The sequence below is a fragment of the Thrips palmi genome, unplaced genomic scaffold (genome assembly GCF_012932325.1).
Source record: "Thrips palmi isolate BJ-2018 unplaced genomic scaffold, TpBJ-2018v1 HiC_scaffold_4, whole genome shotgun sequence".
NCBI lineage: Eukaryota > Metazoa > Arthropoda > Insecta > Thysanoptera > Thripidae > Thrips > Thrips palmi.
In genome coordinates this window covers 3,885,672-3,907,825 of record NW_023144631.1, presented here as the reverse complement: position 1 = coordinate 3,907,825, position 22,154 = coordinate 3,885,672, and the positions used below count along the sequence as shown (strand labels likewise).

General features: G+C 63.1%; 1 protein-coding gene across 1 annotated transcript in view; it reads right to left on the bottom strand.

Moving 5' to 3' along the window:
- LOC117649518 (metabotropic glutamate receptor 2-like) overlaps positions 1–22,154 on the bottom strand; it is a 109,718-nt gene that overhangs the window by 21,148 nt on the left and 66,416 nt on the right. Inside the window, exon 5 of the mRNA XM_034392387.1 lies at positions 4,736–4,906. Coding sequence (XP_034248278.1) covers positions 4,736–4,906 — 171 coding nt within the window. The remainder of the gene's footprint in view (positions 1–4,735; positions 4,907–22,154) is intronic.

Sequence of the window (22,154 nt, the reverse complement as noted above, 5' to 3'; positions counted from 1 at the left end):
GCCCGTCTGGCCGACTGCCCGTCTGAAGGCAAAATGATGGCAGACGGCCGCGGCGCAGCGAGGGGGAGGTGGGCGGGCGGCGGGGCGGCGGGTACACGACCTTAGTCTGACCCTTGTTACTGGCGAGGGCCTTGGCGAGGGCCGTGGTGTGGTGAGGGCTGCGGCCAGGCGGGCCAGGCCGCCAGGAAGTTGGGCTGGCGCTGATCTGATTCAGGGCGCTCCAGAGATTTGGGTGGGCGAGGCAAGGCATGGAGCATCTTGGCGGTGGATTAGAGCTCGGCGAGCAGAGCGCCGCCAGCGCCGCCAGCTCCCCGGACCGTCTCCGGGGCGAGGCAAGGCCTTTCGCAGTCTGCAGTGCCGGCTGGGTTCTCCCTCCAGCACCTCCAGCATTTACACTTGCCCGTTTATTCCAACCACAGTTCAAACGGCCCTCTGCCTTTGTTCGAGAGGCAGCGCGCCAGCCCAGTCTTTCAGTGTCCGTCCGCGCTCTGTGGAATGGAAGGAAGTAAAATCGAGGGCGGAAAAGAGTTTTTTTTATTAAGACAATGCGGGTATTCGAACCAGGAACCCGAGGCTTTATCACCACCATCGACGCGGACCAAGCCTGGACAGCAACAGGCGGCCCTGCTTTCCGGCCCAAAAGGGCGGGCCGCTCCAATGCCTCAAGGCTCTGCTTTGTTTGGCGCGGTGCACTGGTGTAAGGAGCGCCTCCCACAGTGTGGCGACTTTCAACAAAACAAAAAACAAAAAACAAAACAAAACAAAACAAAACAAAACAAAACAAAACAAAACAAAACAAAACAAAACAAAACAAAACAAAACAAAACAAAACAAAACAAAACAAAAACAAAAACAAGTAACCTTCAAGTAAATGTACACCGACCCGACAGCCCGCAGACCTTGCAGGTCGAACAGTTTGTCTCTCTCGCACTGGCTCATCGGTCGTCGGGGTGCGAGAGAGAGAGACTGCGCCACGAAAGGACGGTCGGAATCAAGGAGGAGTCCGCTGGCGCGCTGGCGCTGACGCGCTGCAGGCGCCAACCCCGCCGGACGGTCTGCCGGTCTGCCCGAGAACGAAAAGCGGAGCGAACGGAGAACGGATATGGAAATTGGCCGTGGATCATTCCAGGCGATGCCGCGCTGTCGGCCGGGGCATCGGGCCGAGCGGCCAAGTCAGCAGACAGGCTGGCCGGGGGACGGCCTTCGGGACGGTCTACGCGGCGGCCTTTGGGACGGCCTGGGCGACGGCCTACGGGACTTCGCGCCGACGTCATGGAGGGCAAGGACTTTGCCGGCGTGGTGACGGTGTGGCTCGTCCCACGGCAACCCTCCCGTTGTTCCACATGCGCCGCATCGCCGCCCAGGCCAAGGCCCTGGCCGCCCTGGACCCCCGTCCACCTGATGCCCCCGAAAGATCCCCCGCACTATCTGCAGCGCGCTGCAGCGGGGCCATAACGCCGTGTGTCCGCCGCCTTGTCTGCTCGGGGCTGATGTTCGCTCATGTGATGCGGCCCCTCCCTCTCCCAACTGGCCGCCCGAGGCTAATTGGTCGTGTCCAAGACGGCACCCTGGCCGCCCTGGCCGGCCTGGCCCAGCTCGCCAAGGCCCTTGTCGCCTCGCTGTTGGCGTCTGGCCCTCCCCGCCCCGCCCCGCCCGCCCCGCCCGCTTCCTCGCTCGCCGTTGTCGGCCTCCGACACTGGATTAGCCCACCGCAGCTAATGTTCCGCCCTGAGGGTCGGTCGGACGGTCGGTCGGTCGCAGCCACCGCCCCGCCCCTTTACAACTAGCGTAAGGCCTTTTGAGCCGGTTGCCTCCAGGGATCCGTCTCCGGCGGTCTCCGGACCCTCCCCCTCCCCTCCGCGGGCAGCGGGCCCGGGAGTTGGAAAAACAGAACAGCTCGGGGCGGCGAGCGCGAATGCCACGACGAGACGTACCTCGTTTCATCCCATTTAAACTTTGGCGCCGCCGCGTTTTGGCGAGCCCCGCCCCGCCCCGCAACGCGCCCTGATGCGGTGTCACGCCTGTCACGCCACTTCCGGCTTTTTCACGCATATGTTTCCCGAGTTGTGACACAGACGCGCTGCGCCGTAACCACCACCATCACAACCACCAACAACAGTACCGCCGGGTCGACTTCCCAGCTGCCGCTGCACTTGGCAACGAGATAGGGAAAGAGGAAAAAGTGTTGCTGACGACGCCGGGCAGGAAGCACAGGCTTGCGACAGCGCACCGGCCGGACCGGGCCGGAACTCCCCGGCGACCCCCGTCCCCTGTCCGGCGAGCGGGCGGCGGCGCACGGCTTTGAAAGCCCCCACTTTGGAACGTAAAGTGATTCCACCGGCCTTTGCTGGCCGCCCGACGCCGAGCTCCGCGCTCTCCGTGTTTCGAAAAGTTGTCGCATGTCCCGTCGCGGTAATCAGGGGGCTGCCGGGGGAAAGGTGCCCCTCGCGGGGGGAACTCAACGCACGACGGCCAGCCGGCCCCCCAACAGCGCTCGCCCTGTCTCTCTCGCACCCCTTCGGCGCGCCCCATCAGTGCGAGAGAGACGGACGCAAGACTCCTGTAGGCGGCGATCCATTTACACCGCCACAGGTGGACAGTCACACGGCGGCGCTCCATTGATCCGAACAGCCGCGGCTTGTGGAAAGTTGGCCAAATTGTGGGCCTTTTTAGCCCTCCAAAAAAAGAAAAATTGAAAAAAAAAATTGTTTCCCTTACACTTTTTGTGGCGCTCTCGACGCGGCGGGACGCCCTCGGAGACGCCGGGCAACACGCGCTGTTCGCGTCCACGAGGGCGTCGTTTCCCTGTCCGAGCCAACCAGCGCCAGCGCCCCACTGCCTTGATAATTGCCACTGCCAGTGGGGTGGACAAGGAAACGCGGAGTGGGCGGCGCGCGCCAATCTACATGAAATCTGGAATCCACACCCCCCCCCCCCAGCAGCAAGCAGACTGATTCCGAGAGTCGTTTTCGTCGCTCTGTCTCTCTCGCGCCTTTCCGGAACGCTCCCACGAGTGCGAGAGAGACAGAGCGATGAAAACGACTCTCGGAAGCAGTCTATGGAGGGCCGGCAGCACGCTCATTCCATCACCCAGTACGTACTTTCGACGCCATCACGCTCGCACCCGCAGGGAGCCCCGCGTCGGTGCGAGAGAGACAGAGCGGCGGAACTCGACGGGCAACCGCTCGCCCAGTGTGATTTGCTGCGGACGCGTTGGACACGTTGGACACGGTGGGCAGCCCGTCGCGTCGCATCGGGGTCGCTGCAGACTGATTCCGAGATTGTCGTCTTGATCGTTCTGTTCCTCTCACACCGATACGAGGCGCCCATGAGAGTGAGAGAGACAGAGCGACGAAAACGACTCACGGGATCAGTCTGCTGGTCGTGTCGGCATGCCGGCCCCTCCGGAGGGAAAAGGGAAGACCGAAGGGCTGTGTCGCGTCGTGCTCGGCCGGCCTGGGCCTCGCGCTGCTGCATAAAACATTGGCCCGGCCCATTGCCCACCGCGCATCGCCCTGGACGCCGACGACCGCCGGGGACGGGCCCGGACACGCCGCTGGCCCGGTGGTCTGCATGGTGGCAAATGCCTGATGGCCTGCATGATGGTATGCCTGGTGGCCTTCCTGGTGGCCTGCATCGTGTCTGCCATGGTGGCCTGCATGATGGTCTCCCTGGCGGCCCGCTGTGTGCCGTGGGCCGGGATCGCAGAGACTTGTTTACCAATTACCAATTCATGGCTCACCGCGAACCGCGATGCTTAGTCAGAGGCGCCACATGTGTGGTGCCCAGTGTACCCACCTAATGCCCACGCTGGCGGCCCGGACCGGGACGGCCGGGACGCCGCCATTGTCGATACTATCTCGATATCTCGAACCACTGGAGAGTGCCAAGCCGAGCCAGCGAGTGCCGGCCCGGTCGGGCGAGAGCAGCGGGCGTGATGGAGCCGAGATATCGGGCCTGCCTATCTCTCTCTCGCACTCGAGGGGCGGGTGCGTCTGGAGGTGCGAGGCACACGGGGTGACGCAAGCACTGATCGGAACAAACCTGCTGGGGGCGCGGCGGGGCGCCTCTGAGGGACGGTCAACCCGTGCAGTGTATTCACGCGCAGCGAAAATTCAAAGCTGATGGTGCGAGGCCGCGGGGTCCTAGGCCGCGGGCGCGGGGTCCGAGGCCTAGGGCGCTGGGACGCCGGGGACAGCCGTTCGGGCCGTCCGGGCCATTCCCGACAATGGGCGCCTTACTTCCGGGAGACTTGGCAGCGGCCGGCCGAGCGCGCCGAGCGCGCCGAGCGCACAGGCCCGGCAAGGCCGCCCAGGTCCAGGCCAGCCCCCAGGCCAGCCCCCAGGCCAGCCCCCAGGCCAGCCCCCAGGCCAGCCCCCAGGCCAGCCCCCAGGCCAGCCCCCAGGCCAGCCCCCAGGCCAGCCCCCAGGCCAGCCCCCAGGCCAGCCCCCAGGCCAGCCCCCAGGCCAGCCCCCAGGCCAGCCCCCAGGCCAGCCCCCAGGCCAGCCCCCAGGCCAGCCCCCAGGCCAGCCCCCAGGCCAGCCCCCAGGCCAGCCCCCAGGCCAGCCCCCAGGCCAGCCCCCAGGCCAGCCCCCAGGCCAGCCCCCAGGCCAGCCCCCAGGCCAGCCCCCAGGCCAGCCCCCAGGCCAGCCCCCAGGCCAGCCCCCAGGCCACGAGCAAGCCAGCCAGGATGCCGCCGCGATGCAAACAGGGAAAAGCAACCCAGCGCACCCACCTTGATGCCGTAGTTGCTCTCCTCGTAGATTATGGAGACGTAGCTCCAGTGGAACTTCTGCACCATCTCCACCATGGCCTTGACCTGGTAGTGGTCGCTGGGGATGGTGCGCGAGAAGAACTCGAAGCGCTGCTTGTTGGACAGCTCGGGCGACGTGGAGAAGAAGGACACCTGCAACAGGACGTAAACAAACGGCGTGAGGGGCGTGCGTCGTGCTCATCGACAGCTGGGCGAGGCCACCTCGCCCCCCCCCCCCCCCCCCCCCCCCCCCCCCCCCCCGCCCACCTGGCCGCGCCGCTGAGTTGTGATTACGGCATATGTAAAGCACTAACTTTGCCGTTCCGTTCCGCGCGGTGCCGCCGTGCCGCGCTCAACCCGCCGCATCGCCGCCGACGCGGAAGTCCCCGGCTTCTACTTGTATGAAATCCACAGCGCTAAGCGGATGATTCACTTCCAAGTTTGGCTCCGGGCCCCGCGACCCCGTGTCGGTCCGTCTGTCTGCCTGCGCGGCCGTCTGTTCGCCGCGGCAGACTTCATCGCGCCGAATGGGTACACACACACAGGGGCCTCCTGGCAAGGCGCGTCAACAGTCTCCGCCGCGCCATCCCAGAATGCAAATGTGTGCGACCGTACGGATGAGACCGCCGTCGTCAAGGGTAGGTGGAGGACGCGGGGGGCACCGCCTGCCGATCAGTGTGGCGGCGAAGCGCGCCGAGGAGGTGAAGCAGGCCTTGGGCGTGACTACGTGACGGCGCGCCTCGCGCTCGGAGGCACGGAGCGCCTGCAGTGGGCGGGATAGGCCGGCCGCCGGTCACCCGCGTCCGGCGGGATTGCCTACCCCTTCTCCGACAGGGGCTTTGGGTCGGCGGCGTGCCTCGCCGCCCCGCCGGCCCGCCCGCCAGAGTGGCGGTCCAAGAGCAGGCCGAATCCGAACAGCCGTTTCGTCGCTCTGTCTCTCTCACACTCACGGGGCTCAGCCGGGGGGCGCGAGAGAGACAGCGACGAAACGACCCTGTGGAATGGCAGTCGGGAATAAAACACCTCCGCCCTCGCCGCCCCACGTGGGGCCCTGGGGCCCCCATTCGCTGCCGCATATTAACGTGCCTGCAGAGCGATTCCGACCAGCGCCCTGTCGCTCCGTCTCTCTCGCACCCCTGCGGGCCGCCCCACGAGTGCGAGAGAGACCGCGAGGAAGCAGTGTTTCAGCCCGCTGGATGGCCCGGAGGTTCTGGAGGGCACTGCCAGGGCACTGCTGGAGCGGAAGGCCGCAACAATGGGCGGGCAGCCAGGGCACGGCCAGGGAGGGGCGGGCCAAGGTGGCGGCCTGGAGGCCTGGAGGGCTGGAGGCTGCTGCAGGGCGATCCGGATGGATGTGACGAACGGCGCCGTTCCCACAGGACAGCAGACAGCAGACCGTCGCTCTGTCTCTCTCGCACCTATACGGGGTGCCTGTGAGTGCGAGAGAGGCAGGGCGACGATAACGGCTCTCGGAGTCAGTGTGCTGGGCCGGCCCGGGCTCGGCGTGGGCGGCCTCGAGGCTCGCACACCATTGCGTCCCAACGGGGCGGCGCGGGTTCGACTCCCCCCGCCCGCAGTGTTGTTGTTGCTGCCCAATCTCTCGCAACGCTTTAGCCTCTGCCGTTTTGGCGCCAAACTTGGAAAAAGCACGACCGGACCGCGCTAGCGTGCACGACACACCCACCCCGGCCATCCGATCTTTTTTTTTCGGTGGCAGAAATAGCGCCAGCAGCTGTTGGTCCTCGCCTCCACCACATGAATCCGCTCGTCAAAGCGATAACGCCCCCTCAATAAATTGTGCGCGTCGGGATGGAAAAACAACCGCGAAAGAAAACGACAAACGTCGAAAAAGGGAGAAGGGAGTCGGTAAGCGTTAATAACGACGGCTATTATTCTCGCACCAGCCGGGCGGCCGGGCGGGGCGGGCCGCCGTCGTATACCTTGCCGGCCAGCAGGTCGCCGTGTTGGGCGGGGCAAGCCTGGGCAAGCCTGGGCAAGCCTGTCGCCCTCGGCCGGGACCAAGGACACGCGAGTACCACGAACCCTGCCTCTGCCACGCGTGGTATCGCTGGGTAACACGTCCGGCCACGCCACGCCACGCCACGCCACGCCACGCCCGACGTCCCCGACACGCACAGTCATCGCCACCTTGTTTGCATTTATAAACAGTGTCTCACCTCAGCAGAGCCAGGCCACAGGCAGGGCGCAGGCAGGGCGCAGGCAGGGCGCACGCAGCCCCTCCTCTTTCAGGTGCGTCGTGATCCACTATTAAAGGGCGCGCACCCCGATTGGCTGGCGATGAATAACACAACACAGCGCGGCCCGCGATTGGCTGCTGCTTGCGCGCGTGTGCGCTCATCACCAGCACGGCCAAAAAAATACTTTATAAAATTCTCTGCTTGTATTGTTTAGAAAAATTGGTGTTTAAATGTAAAAAGAAACAAAAACAAAAGAACTTTTGTAACTGTAACTTAAACTAGCTGGTGCCTGTCGTCAACTGAAAACACTTACTAGAAATATTTGTTTACCGAAGAGGCTGTTCGCGCGACACAACGTGACCAATCAGGAGGTCGCACCTGCGGTTGCCGCATGCACCTGGCGTTTACGGTGTGCGGTCGGCAAGGTTGGGGGGGGGGGGGGCGGGGCGGTGCCCCAGGTGGTGCAGATGGCACGCCGCCGCAGTGGTAGATGACTCGCCTGATCCACCACGTGGCGGTTGCCGGGTCGGTGGTCGGCCCAGTGCGCGTGTCGTCGTCGGCGTGGTGCCGGTGACGTCGGCGGCCTCGGCGTGCCGCCATCTCGCCAACGTCATTGGCGGCCCCGAGCATTTGGCCGCGCGCCGCCGTTTCCGTCCAATCGAATCAAAACTTTGCCGACTCGGCTCGGCGCTGCGGGGCCGAAAGCGCCGTTACCCCGCGCCATCAATGTAAAACAGACGAGCATCTGCCGAAAAGAACCGAGGCAATAGCACGGCGGAACAACGGTGTAGCGGTGTAACACAGGCGTACGGCAGCCTGTCGATAACCGGCGAACGGGCGGCGGGGCGGCGGAGCGGCCGGCCCAAGACTTTGACGGCCCCACAATTCGAAACATGCAAAGCACGTATGGGCCGCGGAGCGTAGCGAAGCGCGCGCGTGCGGAGCTGGGCTGAGCGGGGCGGGGCGGGGCAGGGCGGGGCAGGGCGGGGCAGGGCGGGGCGGGCGGGGAGTTTGCCGGCCTTTGCCGAGTTTCGCGCAGAGGCGGGCTGGGCCGCGCTGGCTGGGGGCTCAGATGTGTAGACGGATATGGCACGCACGACAAGGGCGGAGGCGAGGCATCAAAAGATGGAACTCCCCGCCCGCTCCGCCCCAGCGGCACACCTTGCCGCCCCCGCCGCCCCCGCTGCCCCCCCGATGAGGAGGCGGCGCTGGTCCGCAGCAGGGCGAGAGACGCGTCGGCGTGGCTCAAGCCCAGCAGATTGAGTTGGTGTGCGCCCTGCCAGCCAGCCAGCCAGCCAGCCTACCAGGACACGGCGATAATCCACTCAGCTTAAAGGCTGGGGATCACCGTGGTTCCGGCGGCCGTCCCCGGCGTCGCTCGTCACCGCAGCACGGTCCCGCCCCGCCCCGCCCCGCCGCCAGGCCTCACCTCTCGGGTCACGTTCCACGTCGTTCCACGTCGTTCCACCCCCACCCCAAGACAAGCCGCAGGCTGCTGGCCCTGACGGCCCGGCTGCCCCCCAGCCCACAACAAATATGGCGCCCGCAACTCAAACAAGGCCGGCATCCTCGTTTTTCGCCTCGTGGGCTGTTTTCCCTGTTTTCCCTGTCCATCCGACCGCGCAGGCGGGAAGGTCACGCACTCTCGCGATAGCAGGGCGGCCCCGGCGAGGCCGTCCACCGCAAGAAGTCACTGGCCATCGCCCTCGCCGGCCTCTCGTCAGCCCAGAGCCAGAGGACCGGTGGAGGTGGTCGAAATGCCGGACGCGTTTTGAGCTCCACGAGTCGCTAAATAAGGATCGAACCGAACGTGTGACCCCACCAATGGATTGCTCTGCGAACGAGGAATCCGCCGGTGGGGTCACACGTTCGGTTCGAGTCCTGTTCAGTGATTCTTGACGAGTTCAGACCACGTCCAGAGTTTTGGCCGCGTGCCGGTCTTTTGGCCCACTGTGCAGCCTCTCGCCAGCCTCTCGGTGCTCTGGGCCTCTGCATCCGCAGGTCTGAGGCAAGGTCGACGGGCCGCCATCGGGCCATCTGCCGGGACGGCCTTCTGCCGCTGACTGCTGGCCTTGCCTGCATCTCTTGTGTGTGAGTGTGCATGGTGTGAGTGTGTGTGTGTAAGGGGGAGGGAGGAGTGCTTATCGGGGGCTGTCCGCGGCATGCGGGCCAGGCTGGCTTGCGAACAGGGCTGCGGTATTCGGAAAAAGAGGAGAAAGGAAATTAATACTGTATCAGAGGGTTGCCACGTTGCCACTCGCCGCCTCAGCACCTGGCCTGCATCGGGGCTTAATGGAAGACGCAGCAGTGATCTCGTTAGAAGTTGGCCGGCGCCGTGCCTGACCTCACACCTAGCCTCGCGCCGGGCGCCGCTGGGCGCCGCTGGCGGTCGGTCTCGAATCTCGAAAAACTTTGGCGCGGGGGGTGGCTTGGCGCCAAGGCCAAGGCAGCGGCCGGCGCGGCGGTACGCGGCGGCAGCTCGACCCTCTCGTCAGCGGTATCGGCGGCCATCGCCGCCACCGCCGCCATCGGCACCATCTGGTGGACGCCGACCTGAGGCGTGAACCCGGCTCGGACCGCACGGCCTCGACCGAGGCCTCGACGAGCACGGGCCACCTGCAGGCTGAGCGGGACTCCCGTCGGCGTGTCTCTCTCGCTCCCATGCGGGACGCGCCGTGAGTGCGAGAGAGAGCGAGGCCCAACGCTCGGAAGCCGCCCTGTGGCGGTCTAATCCGAGGCCGCTGCAGGGCACGGTAGAGCCCCCACGGCCCTGCCGGGCCCTGCCGGGCCCTGCGCCCTGCCGCGCGCCCTCCATGGCCCCTGTCTTAAAAGTTGATATGAGGCTTACCGACCGCCAAAAAGTTTCCCTATCTGCCGAAAGAATGCAAGCGTAGCCAGGAAGCCACGCCGCAGCGCCACTGGGCCTGCCGGGCCCCGCCGAGGCACGCCCCCGAGCCGATGAAAGGATTCAAGGATAGCCAGCCAACATGCAGACGAGGCTCGAGGACGTCCTGGATCCCCACCAGCTCGGCCGAGCTCGGCGACGCGGGGGATGTTTGCAAGAACCGGCGGCCAATCCGTTCGTCTCGCCTTCGCCTGCCAGCACTGCTAGCGGGCGAGCCTCGCTGGAGAGTCAGTCCCACTCATCCGTTCGGTTGATCTCATCTCACCCGCCTCGGCTTGCCTCGGCTCGCCTCGGCTCGGTGCGGCCAAAAATCGTGTCTCATCTCAGTGAAGCCTCGACGGGACTTGTTCTGACAGGCAGCCCGGTGGCAGCCCGGAGCCCTGCCGGAGCAGGCAGCCACTGCGGGGGCTTATTGAGGGATGGACGCGCCGGATGGCAACGCCAGGCAACGCCCGGCCAGCGCACAGTATAAGACCGGTGGAGGCGACCAAAACTCCAGACGCGTTTTGAGCTTCAGAGTCGCTAAACAGGACTCGAACCGAACGTGTGACCCCACCAACGGATCGCTCTCTGAACAAGGAATCCATTGGTGGGGTCACACGTTGGCTTCGAGTCCCGTTTAGCGACTCTGTAGCTCAAAACGCGTCTAGAATTTTGGCCGCCTCCACTTCTGGACCTGGACCACTGTGCAGTGCAAAGGCAGGTCAACGCCAGCGGAATGGCCTCCATCGCCGCGCCTCGCTGGGGACACTCCGCCGCGTTTCCCGCACTGCAGCTGCCATCTACCCATCCATCTGTCCAATAAGGATAACTGTTTCCCCTCGGCGGCGCACGCGAGTCAAGGTCTGCCCCGTCATATTCCTGCTGCGGCGAAAGGTGCTGGAATGGGCGGAGGGGTGCACCGGAGGAGAGGGGGAGCAGAAGGCAGGCGCATATTGAAAATTGACAATAGGCCGGATGTGGCACCGGAAGCGGAGGTCTCCCCCAATGACTTGCTGCTGCAGCTGCCCAGGGGAAGGTCGAGGAAAAGGGGAGAGGAAGCCCCCCCCCCCCTTTTCCACCCCAGCTCCACCGTGCAGTGCCAGAGCGAGCACGAAATCGACAGGGCAGTATTGGGCGCACGTCTCGAGCACTAAAACGCTGGCACGAGCGCTATCTTTATATTTTTATCTTTTTTTCGTTTTGCTTTTCGTAATGCATAAAAAGAGAGCATAGAGGGTAAAACGTAAAAGTGTGTGACTATGGCGCGGCAGGCCCGGCGCGTGCAGCGTTCCTCGGGGCAAAAAAGTGGCAGGGATGATTTGATTTATGGAGAACTGGGGGATACTGGGCAAGTGGGGCGCGAGTGCAAAAACGGCGTCGCGCTCACCAACACACAGGCACACAAACGCACAAACACACTAACACACTAGCGCGGTCGTGGAAAAGTTGGCAGTGTGGTCAGAAAAGGCAGCACCTTGGCGTACGCGCTAAACAAGGTCCGGTGTAGCGCACCGGAAACGGAAAAATAAGCCGGGAGTGGGACAAGCGCCACTGGAAACCGAAAAGAGTTAAATAGGAAGTGGGTCAAGCGAAAAGAGCTAAACCGGAAGTGGGTCTAAGCGGTACCGGAAACAAGGAAAATTTAAACCGGAAGGGACGGGGCAGCTTGAGCGAAGGGCGTAACAAGTGGACACACCGACAATGCGAACGCGAATCGCGGGATTCGCAATCTGGAGGGCCTAGGATTTCGGGCCGGTTTGCGGACCCTAATGTACACGGACATCACAAGTGGCTCCCGGTCCGCGCCCCTCGGGCGGCCTGAGTGGCCTACTGGCCTGTGCCCACGCCACTGCGATCCACCGAATTAAGTTACGCTCTTTGTTCGGACTGTGTTACCTCTCGACGGGACGGACGAGGGGCAAGGGGAGCACGAGGGACGAGGGGGCACGACCCCTGAAGGGTGGACACGCGCGCGCTGGATCATCGTGTGTAACGCCAGCCGGACCACGCACTCACTCCACTCAGTCTTTCTCTCTTTTACTCTCTCTCTCTCTCTCTCTCTCTCTCTCTCTCTCTCTCTCTCTCTCTCTCTCTCTCTCCACACACACACACACAGGACGCGGTAGTGTTTTAATCTGAATGGATTAAAGCCCGAGCACCCCGCACCATTCCGTCGTCAGGGCTTGACCGGAACGGAAAAAAAATTGCCTCGATTTCTCTCTGCCTTGTCAGTCTTTCTGCCCGCCCGTCTGCCTGTCTGCCCCGTGCCCTTTGGACGTCTGTTTCCTTTCCGCGCCGATTGGCTGAAAATGAATGACCGCCCAGAGTGGTGTCCTGGCCGCTGGCGGCGGAGTCCGTTTGAAGCTTCGCGCCCTCCGCCATCGGGCCGCGCCAGGCCACGCGAGGCCACGTTAGGCTAGGCGACGGGGAAGTGAATAACACGCCGACCCGTCCCCACTTTCGGCCGGAACCTCGGAGGAAATGGGAGGCGGCAGCGGCGACAGCGGCGGCAGTGGCAATGGGGCGACCAATTACCTCGAAGCGAGGCCTGGCCGCGCAACCGCCGCACCGCGCACCGCCGCACCGGCGCCGCACCGCGCGGAGCTCTTCGTGTGTTCTCATGAATATAATCATTTTATGGACTTGAGGCGGGGCGGGGCGGGGCGGGGACGCGTTGAGGGCCTCGGCGGGTCCCAGAGGCTGCAGGCGCTGACGAACGGCGCGGTGCTCTCGTCGCTCTGTCTCTCCCGCGGCTGCTCGAGAGCGAGGCCAAGCCCCGCAAGAGCGAGAGAGAGGGACGACGAAGCCCTGTTCGGAGCCAGCCCGGCGAGGAGGCCATTCCAGGCCAGGAATCTTAATGCGTCGCACCGAGCCCTCGGCGCCCTCGGCGCCCTCGGCCTGCCCGGCGCCGCGCCGCGGCACGCGCGGCAGGGGCACGTCAGCGTGACGTCCCGACGACGCGGCGACGACGCGGCGACGACGCCGCATTACACGGCTTGCTTCAGTTTCGGGTGACGGGCGGACGGCTGACGGATCATAGCAGCAGCACGCTGATCCTCGTCTTGATGTGCACCAGGGTCGACGTGTGTGTCATCCGGCCGCCCAAGGCCACCGCGCGCCGCCGGAGACGCTGACGCGCCGCTGGCACCACCACGACGAGGGCGAGGACGCAGCACCATGTGGCAGCCGCACCGCACGGCCCTCCGCACGGCCCCGCCGCGCACCTGCTGCCCGCCACAAACAAGGGCATGGGGAAGTAGATTTTCGGCTCCCCGCGCCCCGCTGCCGCCGCCCGCTGCGCGCATTGGGCCCTCGGCCCGCCTGCCAGTGGGGGACCGCCAGTAGGGGACCGACAGTAGGACACCCACCGCCACGGAAACAGAAAGCAAATGGATCCCCAACCACACACGCCTCGCCACCGCTAGCACCACTACACCGGCAGGGCCTCGCAGCGACATCGCCTCATATCGGGACTGCGCGGCGTGCTGCCCGCTGGCCGCATCAAAGTGGAGCGTCTGCCGGCGACACGCTCACACAAACACACACGCCCGCGCAAACACACACACACACACACACACACACACACACACACACACACACACAGCGCCAGCGCCAGCGGTACTTCCGGGAATTATTAGCCTTTCGCGAGGACCCGAATACGGTGGCCGCATCACGGAGGGGGCCGAGGGGTCGCGCAATCAGCCCTCCACCCCTCTCTTTGTCCGCAGGGGGAGGTCTGGCCGGGACCAATCAGCGGCCAGGAAAAAGTAGCCGCTGGATCCTCGTATCGGTTTCGAGCGTCAAGCGGGGCATGCGGCTGGATGACTAGTTGCAGCGGTGGCCGCTATGTGGACCGCGCGTGGGTCGGGCGAGGAAGAAGTTGCAGGCAGCTAGTCTACAGCCAGCCTCCAGCCAGCCTCCAGCCAGCCTCCAGCCAGCCTCCAGCCAGCCTCCAGCCAGCCTCCAGCCAGCCTCCAGCCAGCCTCCAGCCAGCCTCCAGCCAGCCTCCAGCCAGCCTCCAGCCAGCCTCCAGCCAGCCTCCAGCCAGCCTCCAGCCAGCCTCCAGCGGCCCCAGACATTCCAGACTATCGGCAACCAATGAACCAATGCAGCGCGCGGTGCGTCGCCGTGAAAGGGAAAGGATAAAAAAAAATCAAAGTTGAAGAGCGGCAGGGGAGAGGGGCCCCTTTCTTTCGGTCTGCAATCGACTCAATTGTCCGCGGCCGAAAGAAGTTGGGGCGACCTTCGCGAGGCGGCCGGGCCAGGCCACTGGGTGGCAGAGCGTCTTTCCGAAGGCATTAGGCAACAAAACCTATTACGCAGTTTGCCGCTGCCACGGCACGCCGTGCTGAGAGGAGGCCTTATTGGCCAGTAGGCAAGTGGGCTCGGAGGCGAGAAAGGGAAGAAAAAGAGAGAAATGAGGGGCATTGGCACAGAAAGGGGAAAGGAGATAATGGAATTGGATGTTCTGTTTGTTTCTGCTGCTGCCCCGCTGCCCGGCTGCCCCGCCCGGAGGGAAACATGACCTCCTTCACATTTCATTACCCATACAAAACAGCGGTTCAATGTCAAAGGAGGCATATTTCAAATTAGGCATCCGGAAAATTGGAGGTGGAATTACGATATCGTTGTGGCGGCCCACAACGAAAAAAGGCCGAGCGAACCAAACGAAAACAGGGCTTGAAAGGAACTTTTGGCACTGTTGCGTCTGTAGACAAGTCTGTCGAGCCTCGCGCCAGAAAGCAGTGCATTCCAAACAGTCTTAGGTCGCCCTGTCTGTCTGACGCCGCTGTGGAAGCTCTCCGAGTGCGAGAGAGAGAGAAAGAGAGAGAAAAGCGCTGCTCAGCCTGAGGTACTGCTCCTACTCGGCGGCCGCGTAATTCCTGGGTAAACCAGTTGCTTGGCGGGGCTCGGCGGGGCTCGGCGGGGCTCGGCGAGGCTTCACAGTGGTGCGCGGGGCTTCGCGGGGCTTCGCGGGGCTTCGCGGCTCAAGCGGTGCTCGGCTTCATTTCGGCCGTGATGAAAATGGAAATGCTGAATGGCATGCCGCCGCACCGCTCAAGACCCCCGACTTCCACCACTACCCGTCACAGAGCAGGAAAAAAATCGAGAGAAAAAAAAATCAATCAGTTTTTGTGATATTCGAACCCGCGGGATGTTTCGCCGGTTTAATCGGTCCGGCACGGCGGGTGCCGGTCGGAATCCGGCCGCTATCGCTGCTGCACGGCGGCCGCGGCCAGGCCACGGTTTTTATTGCATTTCGGCGCCAAGGCCTGACGGCTGATCGATGGCGGGGATGAATGAGGGCCTCCACGAGGAAGGTGAGGACGGAATCTGCCAGATTAATAGGCCGGGGGGAGCACAGTGGGCCAGAAGACCGGTGGAGGCGGTCAAAATCCCGGACGCGTTTTGAGCTCCAGAGTCGCTAAACAGGACTCGAACCGAACGTGTGACTCCACCAATAGATTGCTATCCGAACGAGGAACCTATTGATGGGGTCACACGCTCGTTTCGAGTCCCGTTTTGCGACTCTGGAGCTCAAAACGTGTCTCGGTCTTCTGGACCACTGTGGAGAGGGGCAGGGCACGAAAAAATGAGTTGCGCCCAGGAAAGCCTTTGCAGTGTTGGTCCGAGACATGTCTTGGAGGCATAGGAAATAGCTTTTATTGTCGGGCAGGTCCACAGTAACATTCTAGTTGAGCCGACTTACTCATTTCCCCCAAGGCCGGATAATTCGGTCGCGAGGAGCGCGCAAATCCTCCATACATTCCGCGACAGCGCTCCCTCCGGGGCGCGGAGCCGGGCGGCGCGGCGCGGAGCAAACAAGGACACGAAATAAAATAACGCAGCCGCCGTAATCCTGCCACTTCCCCGTTTCTCCCTTTGCCTCGCCGCTTTTTTTCTCTTCCTCCGCGCTCCGCGTCGTTTCGCGCAAATCTCCCCTCTGTAGCACGCCAGCTCGCTTCCTCACAAGGTTAGCGCCTTTGTCCATGTATCGCCGCGTGACGCCATTAGGCCACATTCACCCAAGGCATCGAAGAAAAGGGATTGTTCAGTATTCGAACCGCGGTCCTCAGACTTGTTACAGCCTGACGAGGTTCCCACACACAAGGGGCGCGTTCGGCAACACACCAGGAATAAATTATCCCTCGTTGGTGCACCGATTTATCAATGTAATATTAATTGCAAAGTGCGGACCGGCGGGCGGGCGGGGCGGGGCCGGCGGGCAGCTTGAGCAGGCGGGCATGAGGCGGACCGGCCGACATGACAAAGGGGCCCATTTCTTGGACCGCCGCCAGCACGGCCAGCACGGCGGACAAGGCGGCGGCCAAGGCGGCCTGCCTGACCCCCGACCCCGCCGTGTTCCATCACCATAGGGTTAAGGGGGTCTCGGGGATGCACAAACAAGTCCACACACACACCACGCAGCATTCACACACACGCACACACACAAGTACTCACACAGACACGTGCGCACGCGCGCGCGCGAACAAAAGCACGCGAACCTCTGCTGCCGACTCACAAACGGGGGCCTACACTCACTCACCTACACCTATACACACACACACACACACACACACACACACACACACAACGTCCGTCGCGCACCAGAAGTAACCGTCTTATACTCGCTTAAGGAAGTTGCTTGCAGATTGCGTTCTTCGGCGGGGAACCATCCGGAAAGCCACACACACGTGGACAGGCAACGCACCGCCACAAGCAGCCCCCCCCCCCCCACACACACACATACACACACGGTGAGAAGGGTATGAGATGGGTGCAGCGCAGCCCTGTGGCCTGTGCGCACAGTGTGCGGTGCGGTCCAGGTTGGCCCGCGCGCCCTCACCGAGGTCCTCACCCATGAAGGAACACACGCTGTGCCTTGGTCTGTCTCGCTGAGGGTGGCGTTGCGGTGCGTTGCGGTGCGTTGCGGTGCGTTGCGTTGCGGGCCGCTCGCTGCAGGCCACCACGCCGCCACACCGCCCTCCTCCACCACACTGCTCGAGGCCCTCCACAAGCACCCCCGCAAGCCTCGCCAGCGAAAACGCCGTTTTGTGTAAAGGGCAGCCAAGGAAGGAGTGCCTTTCAAAGGCAGGTGAAGATAAAATCATTCCCCAGTGGAAAGCCAGGCCGGGTCGGCTTCGGGGCGTTTTGGCCTTTTAGCACCAGCATCAAGGAAGTGCCAGATGCGCCAGGCACGCTCCAGGACCCCGTCAACAGCGGGTCGGGTCGGGTCGGGTCGGCCCTTGGCGGCTGGCCTGCGCTAGAGGGCCCCTAGCTGGGCTGGCCGCACCCCGCCGGTCCCGGGGGAGCGGCGCCGGGGACGGGTACTGTATCCGAAAGCCCAGCACATCCCATACCGACCGGTGGCGGCCGGCCCGGCCCCCTTGCGGCTCCCAGTCCCCCGGGCCGGGGCTCCCCCTGCCCTGGCCCCCGGACTGCAGGGATCTCTCCCGTCTCATTCCATCTGGGCAAGCCCGGGCAAAATGACGCCTGATAGGTACACAGCAGGCCAAGGCCGCCGAGGCCTACAGGCTGCACGGGCACACAGAGGGCCAGCACTGTGCGCGTTTTGAGCTCCAGTCACTAAATAGGCGTGACCCCCCCAATGGACTGCTCTCCGAACGACGAATCCATTATTGGTGGGGCCACACGTTCGGTTCGAGTCCTGTTTGTCGATTCTGGAGCTCAAAGCGCGAGTAAAGGTTTGGCTGCCTCCACCGGTCTGGTCTTCTGGCCCACTGTGTGATCGCGCCGTGCATGTGCTCAGTGGCCCAGGGAGGCCGCGGCAGAGGCCCTGTTGCTCCCTGCCCTTTGGCGTGGCTGTGCGTGGTCGGTGTGCGTGGCTCGGCCTGGCCTGGCGTTCGGCTGGCCAATCGGCCTGACGCAGCCACCGACGCCACCGACCGCGGCCAGCGCCAATTCGCCGATTTGCAAACAGATCGCTCGCATATCCGCCTGTTTTCCGCGACACCGACCACAGCGCTCGACCATTTCCGCTTCCCGCGCAGGAGGAGAGGGGACACGCAGAAATTCAAATAATTGAAAAAGAGAATGTGGGTTTATATTATTGTGGAGCCGGCAGTCCGCATTATCCTCGGGCACGGCCCGGCACGGCCCAGGATATCAGAATTCATCTGGGCTTCCCTCCCCCCTCTTTTCCCCCTCACTGATAAGGAGACCCCTTTATTCCAGTGGTGGGCCGGGCCGGGCCAGCCAACAGCTCACCGCGGAGGGAACGCACACCGCCAACTTCACCGACATCGCCGTCGTCAAATGTACTTTTACTCTCGCTTTTACTGAAAAATTTTCCAAATGTAAAAAAATAAATAAAAGATTTGTGATAGTACTTTTGCATGGCATTTTTGGGTTGGCAAAAAAAAAATTATTCACAACTTGGGAAGAAAAGGCGCTAACATTTTCGGGTTGTGTGAATTTCCGTCGTGCGGGTACTGTTTGCGGCGTGCGCGCGTGTGTGTGTGTGTGTGTGTGAGAGTGTGCGGCGCCGGCTGCACTCATTTGCCGGGGTAAAAGGCGACGCGAGAGCAACGCGGCGGAAGCATGTCGGCGCGGTTGCTTTGCGGACACTGTGAAACTGTTCCATAAAAGAGACTGCCGCTAACCGCCACGCCCTGCCTCACCCCGCCCCGCCCCGGCCGAGAACGGTGTCGCGGGGCGCAGGTGCACGCCGCAGTACACGCCGCAGTACACGCCGCGGTCTGCAGTGGCGCGTGGCCGCGGTCGCCGCGCGGCTGGAGCACTGAGCATGGCTGGAGCGGCGCGCTGGAACCGCTGGAGCCCAGTGTGGGGACGCGCCAAACAATGCGCCGCGCTCAAACAGAATTTTAATATTTTCAGCGCCGCAGCAGGGGCGGGGCGGAGCGCCGCGGAGACACAGTCATTTGTTGAGGTGACGGCCGACAAAGCGGCTCGCAAAGAGGAGCGAAGGAACGACCTCCGGTTTCGACAAGATTAATACCCGCCGCCGAGACGAGACACCTGACACGCGACGCCCTTAGCCGAGTGGGTACGCCGGTCGCGCACGCATCTCAAGGTCGCGCGTTCGAGTACTCATTCCTTGCAGACAAGCTTACTTTCTTTTCCTCGGCGACTCGTTATTTGAACGAGTCCACGTGTGGGCTGGCGGCACTCTTGGTGCATGCAAGGACGTTCATCAAAACTGCCCAGGACACATCCAGGAAGTCATGCGCCAACTTCGAAAGTGACACAAAAAGTTACACAAACGTTGGACTCACTGCGGTCAATAACGAACGGAAAACTGAATCTTGTTGAGTGCTCTGCGATGGGGGCGCTGCCATCACCGAGGCCGCCGCGCGACCCCGCTCGAGCGTGGCGTCGATGGCGCATCGGGCGTCGTGTAACCCCCTCGTGGCGGTTGAGAGCTTCGCGAAGTAGTCGGGGACTGTTTTTGGGGCGGCTGAGGCAGCGTCGGTGCTGGCAGCGGTGTTGGCGAAGGCTTAGCGGAGATAAGGTGAGACAATGGAAAGCAATTAAGGCACGGTAAGACTGGTAAGACTGCGGCCGGCGAATCACAGAGAACTTTGGAAACATATACAGGGCGGCCCCTTTTTCCTTTCATCGCTCTGCCCCCCCCCCCCCCCCCCCCCCGACCGCCGCAGACGCCACCAATGAGGGGAGGGCTCGGCGCGAGGCGTTGCCGCCGCCAGCCCCGCCAACAGGCTTCCATTGTGCTCCAGGCTGCTGGTGTGGTGGATAGTCGGCCTGCCGCCGCCCGGCCCGACCTAGGCCCTCCGACCCAAATTCGAAACTACACGTGATTACCGCGCGGTTCGGAGAGCTTTCAATGTCTCAGGGAAAGTATATCCACTTGAAGGCCCGCGCCCAACACTACAACCTTTTTTCCTCATAGCCAGCAAGTCTGCGCGCCACCGCCACCTTGCGCGAAATGCACACACACGAGCACATCTCTCTCTCTCTCTCTCTCTCTCCCCCTCTCTCTCAACCCCCATTGCGTCCCCTCCCCCCATCCGCCCACCCGAATTCTTGTGCTTGAGCCACTTTGTGTGGAATTCTCGCGACATATCGCTCCCCCCAAGCCGTCGTCACGCCCCACGACAAATTCTTGCCCGATTTTTCTGGCTCCAACAAACCGCCCATATGAGCGGCGGGGGAAAGAGGCCGAGAACACGCGGAGAAAAATAAAGATTTGTCCTGCGTGTCAGGGAAAGGCGCGCAGCGGCCTCTTAAAAAAAGGGACGCAAAAAGAACCAATGAAATTGAAATATGACACAAACAGCATTCGGTCATGGGTCCGTTGTGTCTCGACGGGTGCCGGTCGGAGATTCCTTTCTGGATGGTTCATTGAGGCCTTCCGATCCACCGACAATCGGCCGTGGCGCCACCTTGAACTGTCTGAATGAAAAAATGGGATCGACCTGCTCGGCTCGGCTCCGCTGCACCGACGGGGGCCTTCCGCCCAGCCCATTCAGAGGTGCCAATGGAAAGCAAACAATATCTGCTTTGAGGCCCCCGCCCCGCCTCGGCCCACCCCGCACCGCCGCGTTGCGCCGTCCGCGGGCGCCAAAGGTAGCGCAGGCTCCAACAAATTGCGGCCGGGTCAGGGAAGGTTTTCAGAGCAAACACCGAGGCGGAGCGGCCCGCCGCTCGCCACAGCCTCGGCGAAGTGTCCCACTGCGCTTGTGTCGAAGAGACCAGCTCGACGCCGTCAACGCGGAGAAGCCCGACGACAACGCGGAGCACCCCGACGACGACGCAAGGTTCCCTGACGTCAGCAGTGAGTACCCCGACGCCAGCGCGGAGCACCCCGACGACAACGCGGAGCACCCCGACGACAACGCGGGGCACCCCGACGACAACGTGGAGCACCCCGACGACGTCGCGGAGCACCCCGACGACAACGCGGAGCACCCCGACGACAACGCAAGGTTCCTGACGTCTGCAGTGAGTACCCCACCGCCGATGGCCTCCGAAAACACGCACCGCAAGGCGGATGGCGGGGCGATGCACGCGTCCGGACCGCCCCGACCGTCTCGACGGCTAGTCTCAGCCGATGGAGCACGACGGGGAGCCTTAAGCCGCGAGGAAAGAGTCTGGCGGTAATTGCCACCTTGGGTTAGACGTGCCTTTAATTAAGGGCCCCGACTCCCAACTAGGCGGGGCGGCGCGGGACTCTCTTTAAAGCTCCCCATAATTTGCAGCGCGGGGATGACAAAGTTGGGCCGCCTGTATCGGGGAAGGGGAGCATCAAAGAAAGGCAATACACGCGTGTGTGCGGGTCGGGCCTGGCTAGGCGGGCTAGGCGGCGGGCTTGGCGGGGCCTTGCGCGAGGCTATCAGCGAGTACCAGTCGGGCTAATAGAGATGACTCGCCGGGGGCGGGGCGCCGGGGCGGGGCAATCAGCTGCCGGGCGATGGAGGGCCGCGAGGACGCGCAGGCCTTGGAGAGGCATTAGCAGCGAGGAAGGGGAGATTGGAAAAACATGTTGCGCGGCAAAAGTTGAAAGTTGAATCTAATTGCCGACGCCGCTTGTGACGCGTTGATTCGGACGCGGAGTGGCGGCGAGTGCACGCGAAGCAGCGTCCCGAAAAAGACCCAATGGTTCCTAATTGGCCGGTTTAATCGTCAATGGCGCTCTAATTGGCTAGTTGCTCGTTTTTTGAGAGGTTTCTTTTCCGCCGTCCCGCGGAGAGGATGTCTTTTCGTGTCCAGGAAAGAAACAGTGCCTGCACGTGTCGCGGGCCTCGCCGCTGGACGGGTGCGTCAAAAATTGAAAGGGAGCCACAAATGTGCTGACCAAAAAGGAAGACACACGACGTTTCTCTGACGGGACAAGGGCGAAATTTTTCATGTCCTGTCGTACGAATTACAGCGGAGGACTCAGCGAAGAGGCAGGCCTTTGACCGAGGAAGCGACTGCAACAAATTCGCTCCCACTGCAAAAACCGCAGACAGTGTCTTGTTGGCGGCATTCGCCTTCCAGGGTAGGTTATGGGGTGTCGGTCCGAAAATAGCGCGAGCAGCAAAAGCAGCGCGCGCCCTTCGAGCCTTTCGAGGGCCTAGCAGGCCTCCGCACGTATGCCGCTAATGGCGATCGCCGGTATAACGCCTTGATTGCCGATACGTGTTACCCGGAGTAACGGCCGCGGCTTGGCAGCGCGGCGGTGCGAGCGAGAGAGCCTGCAGGATCGCTGGAGGGAGAGTGAGAGGGAAGACGGCGCGTGTGGACGCGACGCGGTGGAGGGACGCGACGCACAGTGGGCTGGAAGACCGGTGGAGGCGGTCGAAATCCCGAACGCGTTTTGAGCTGCATTGTC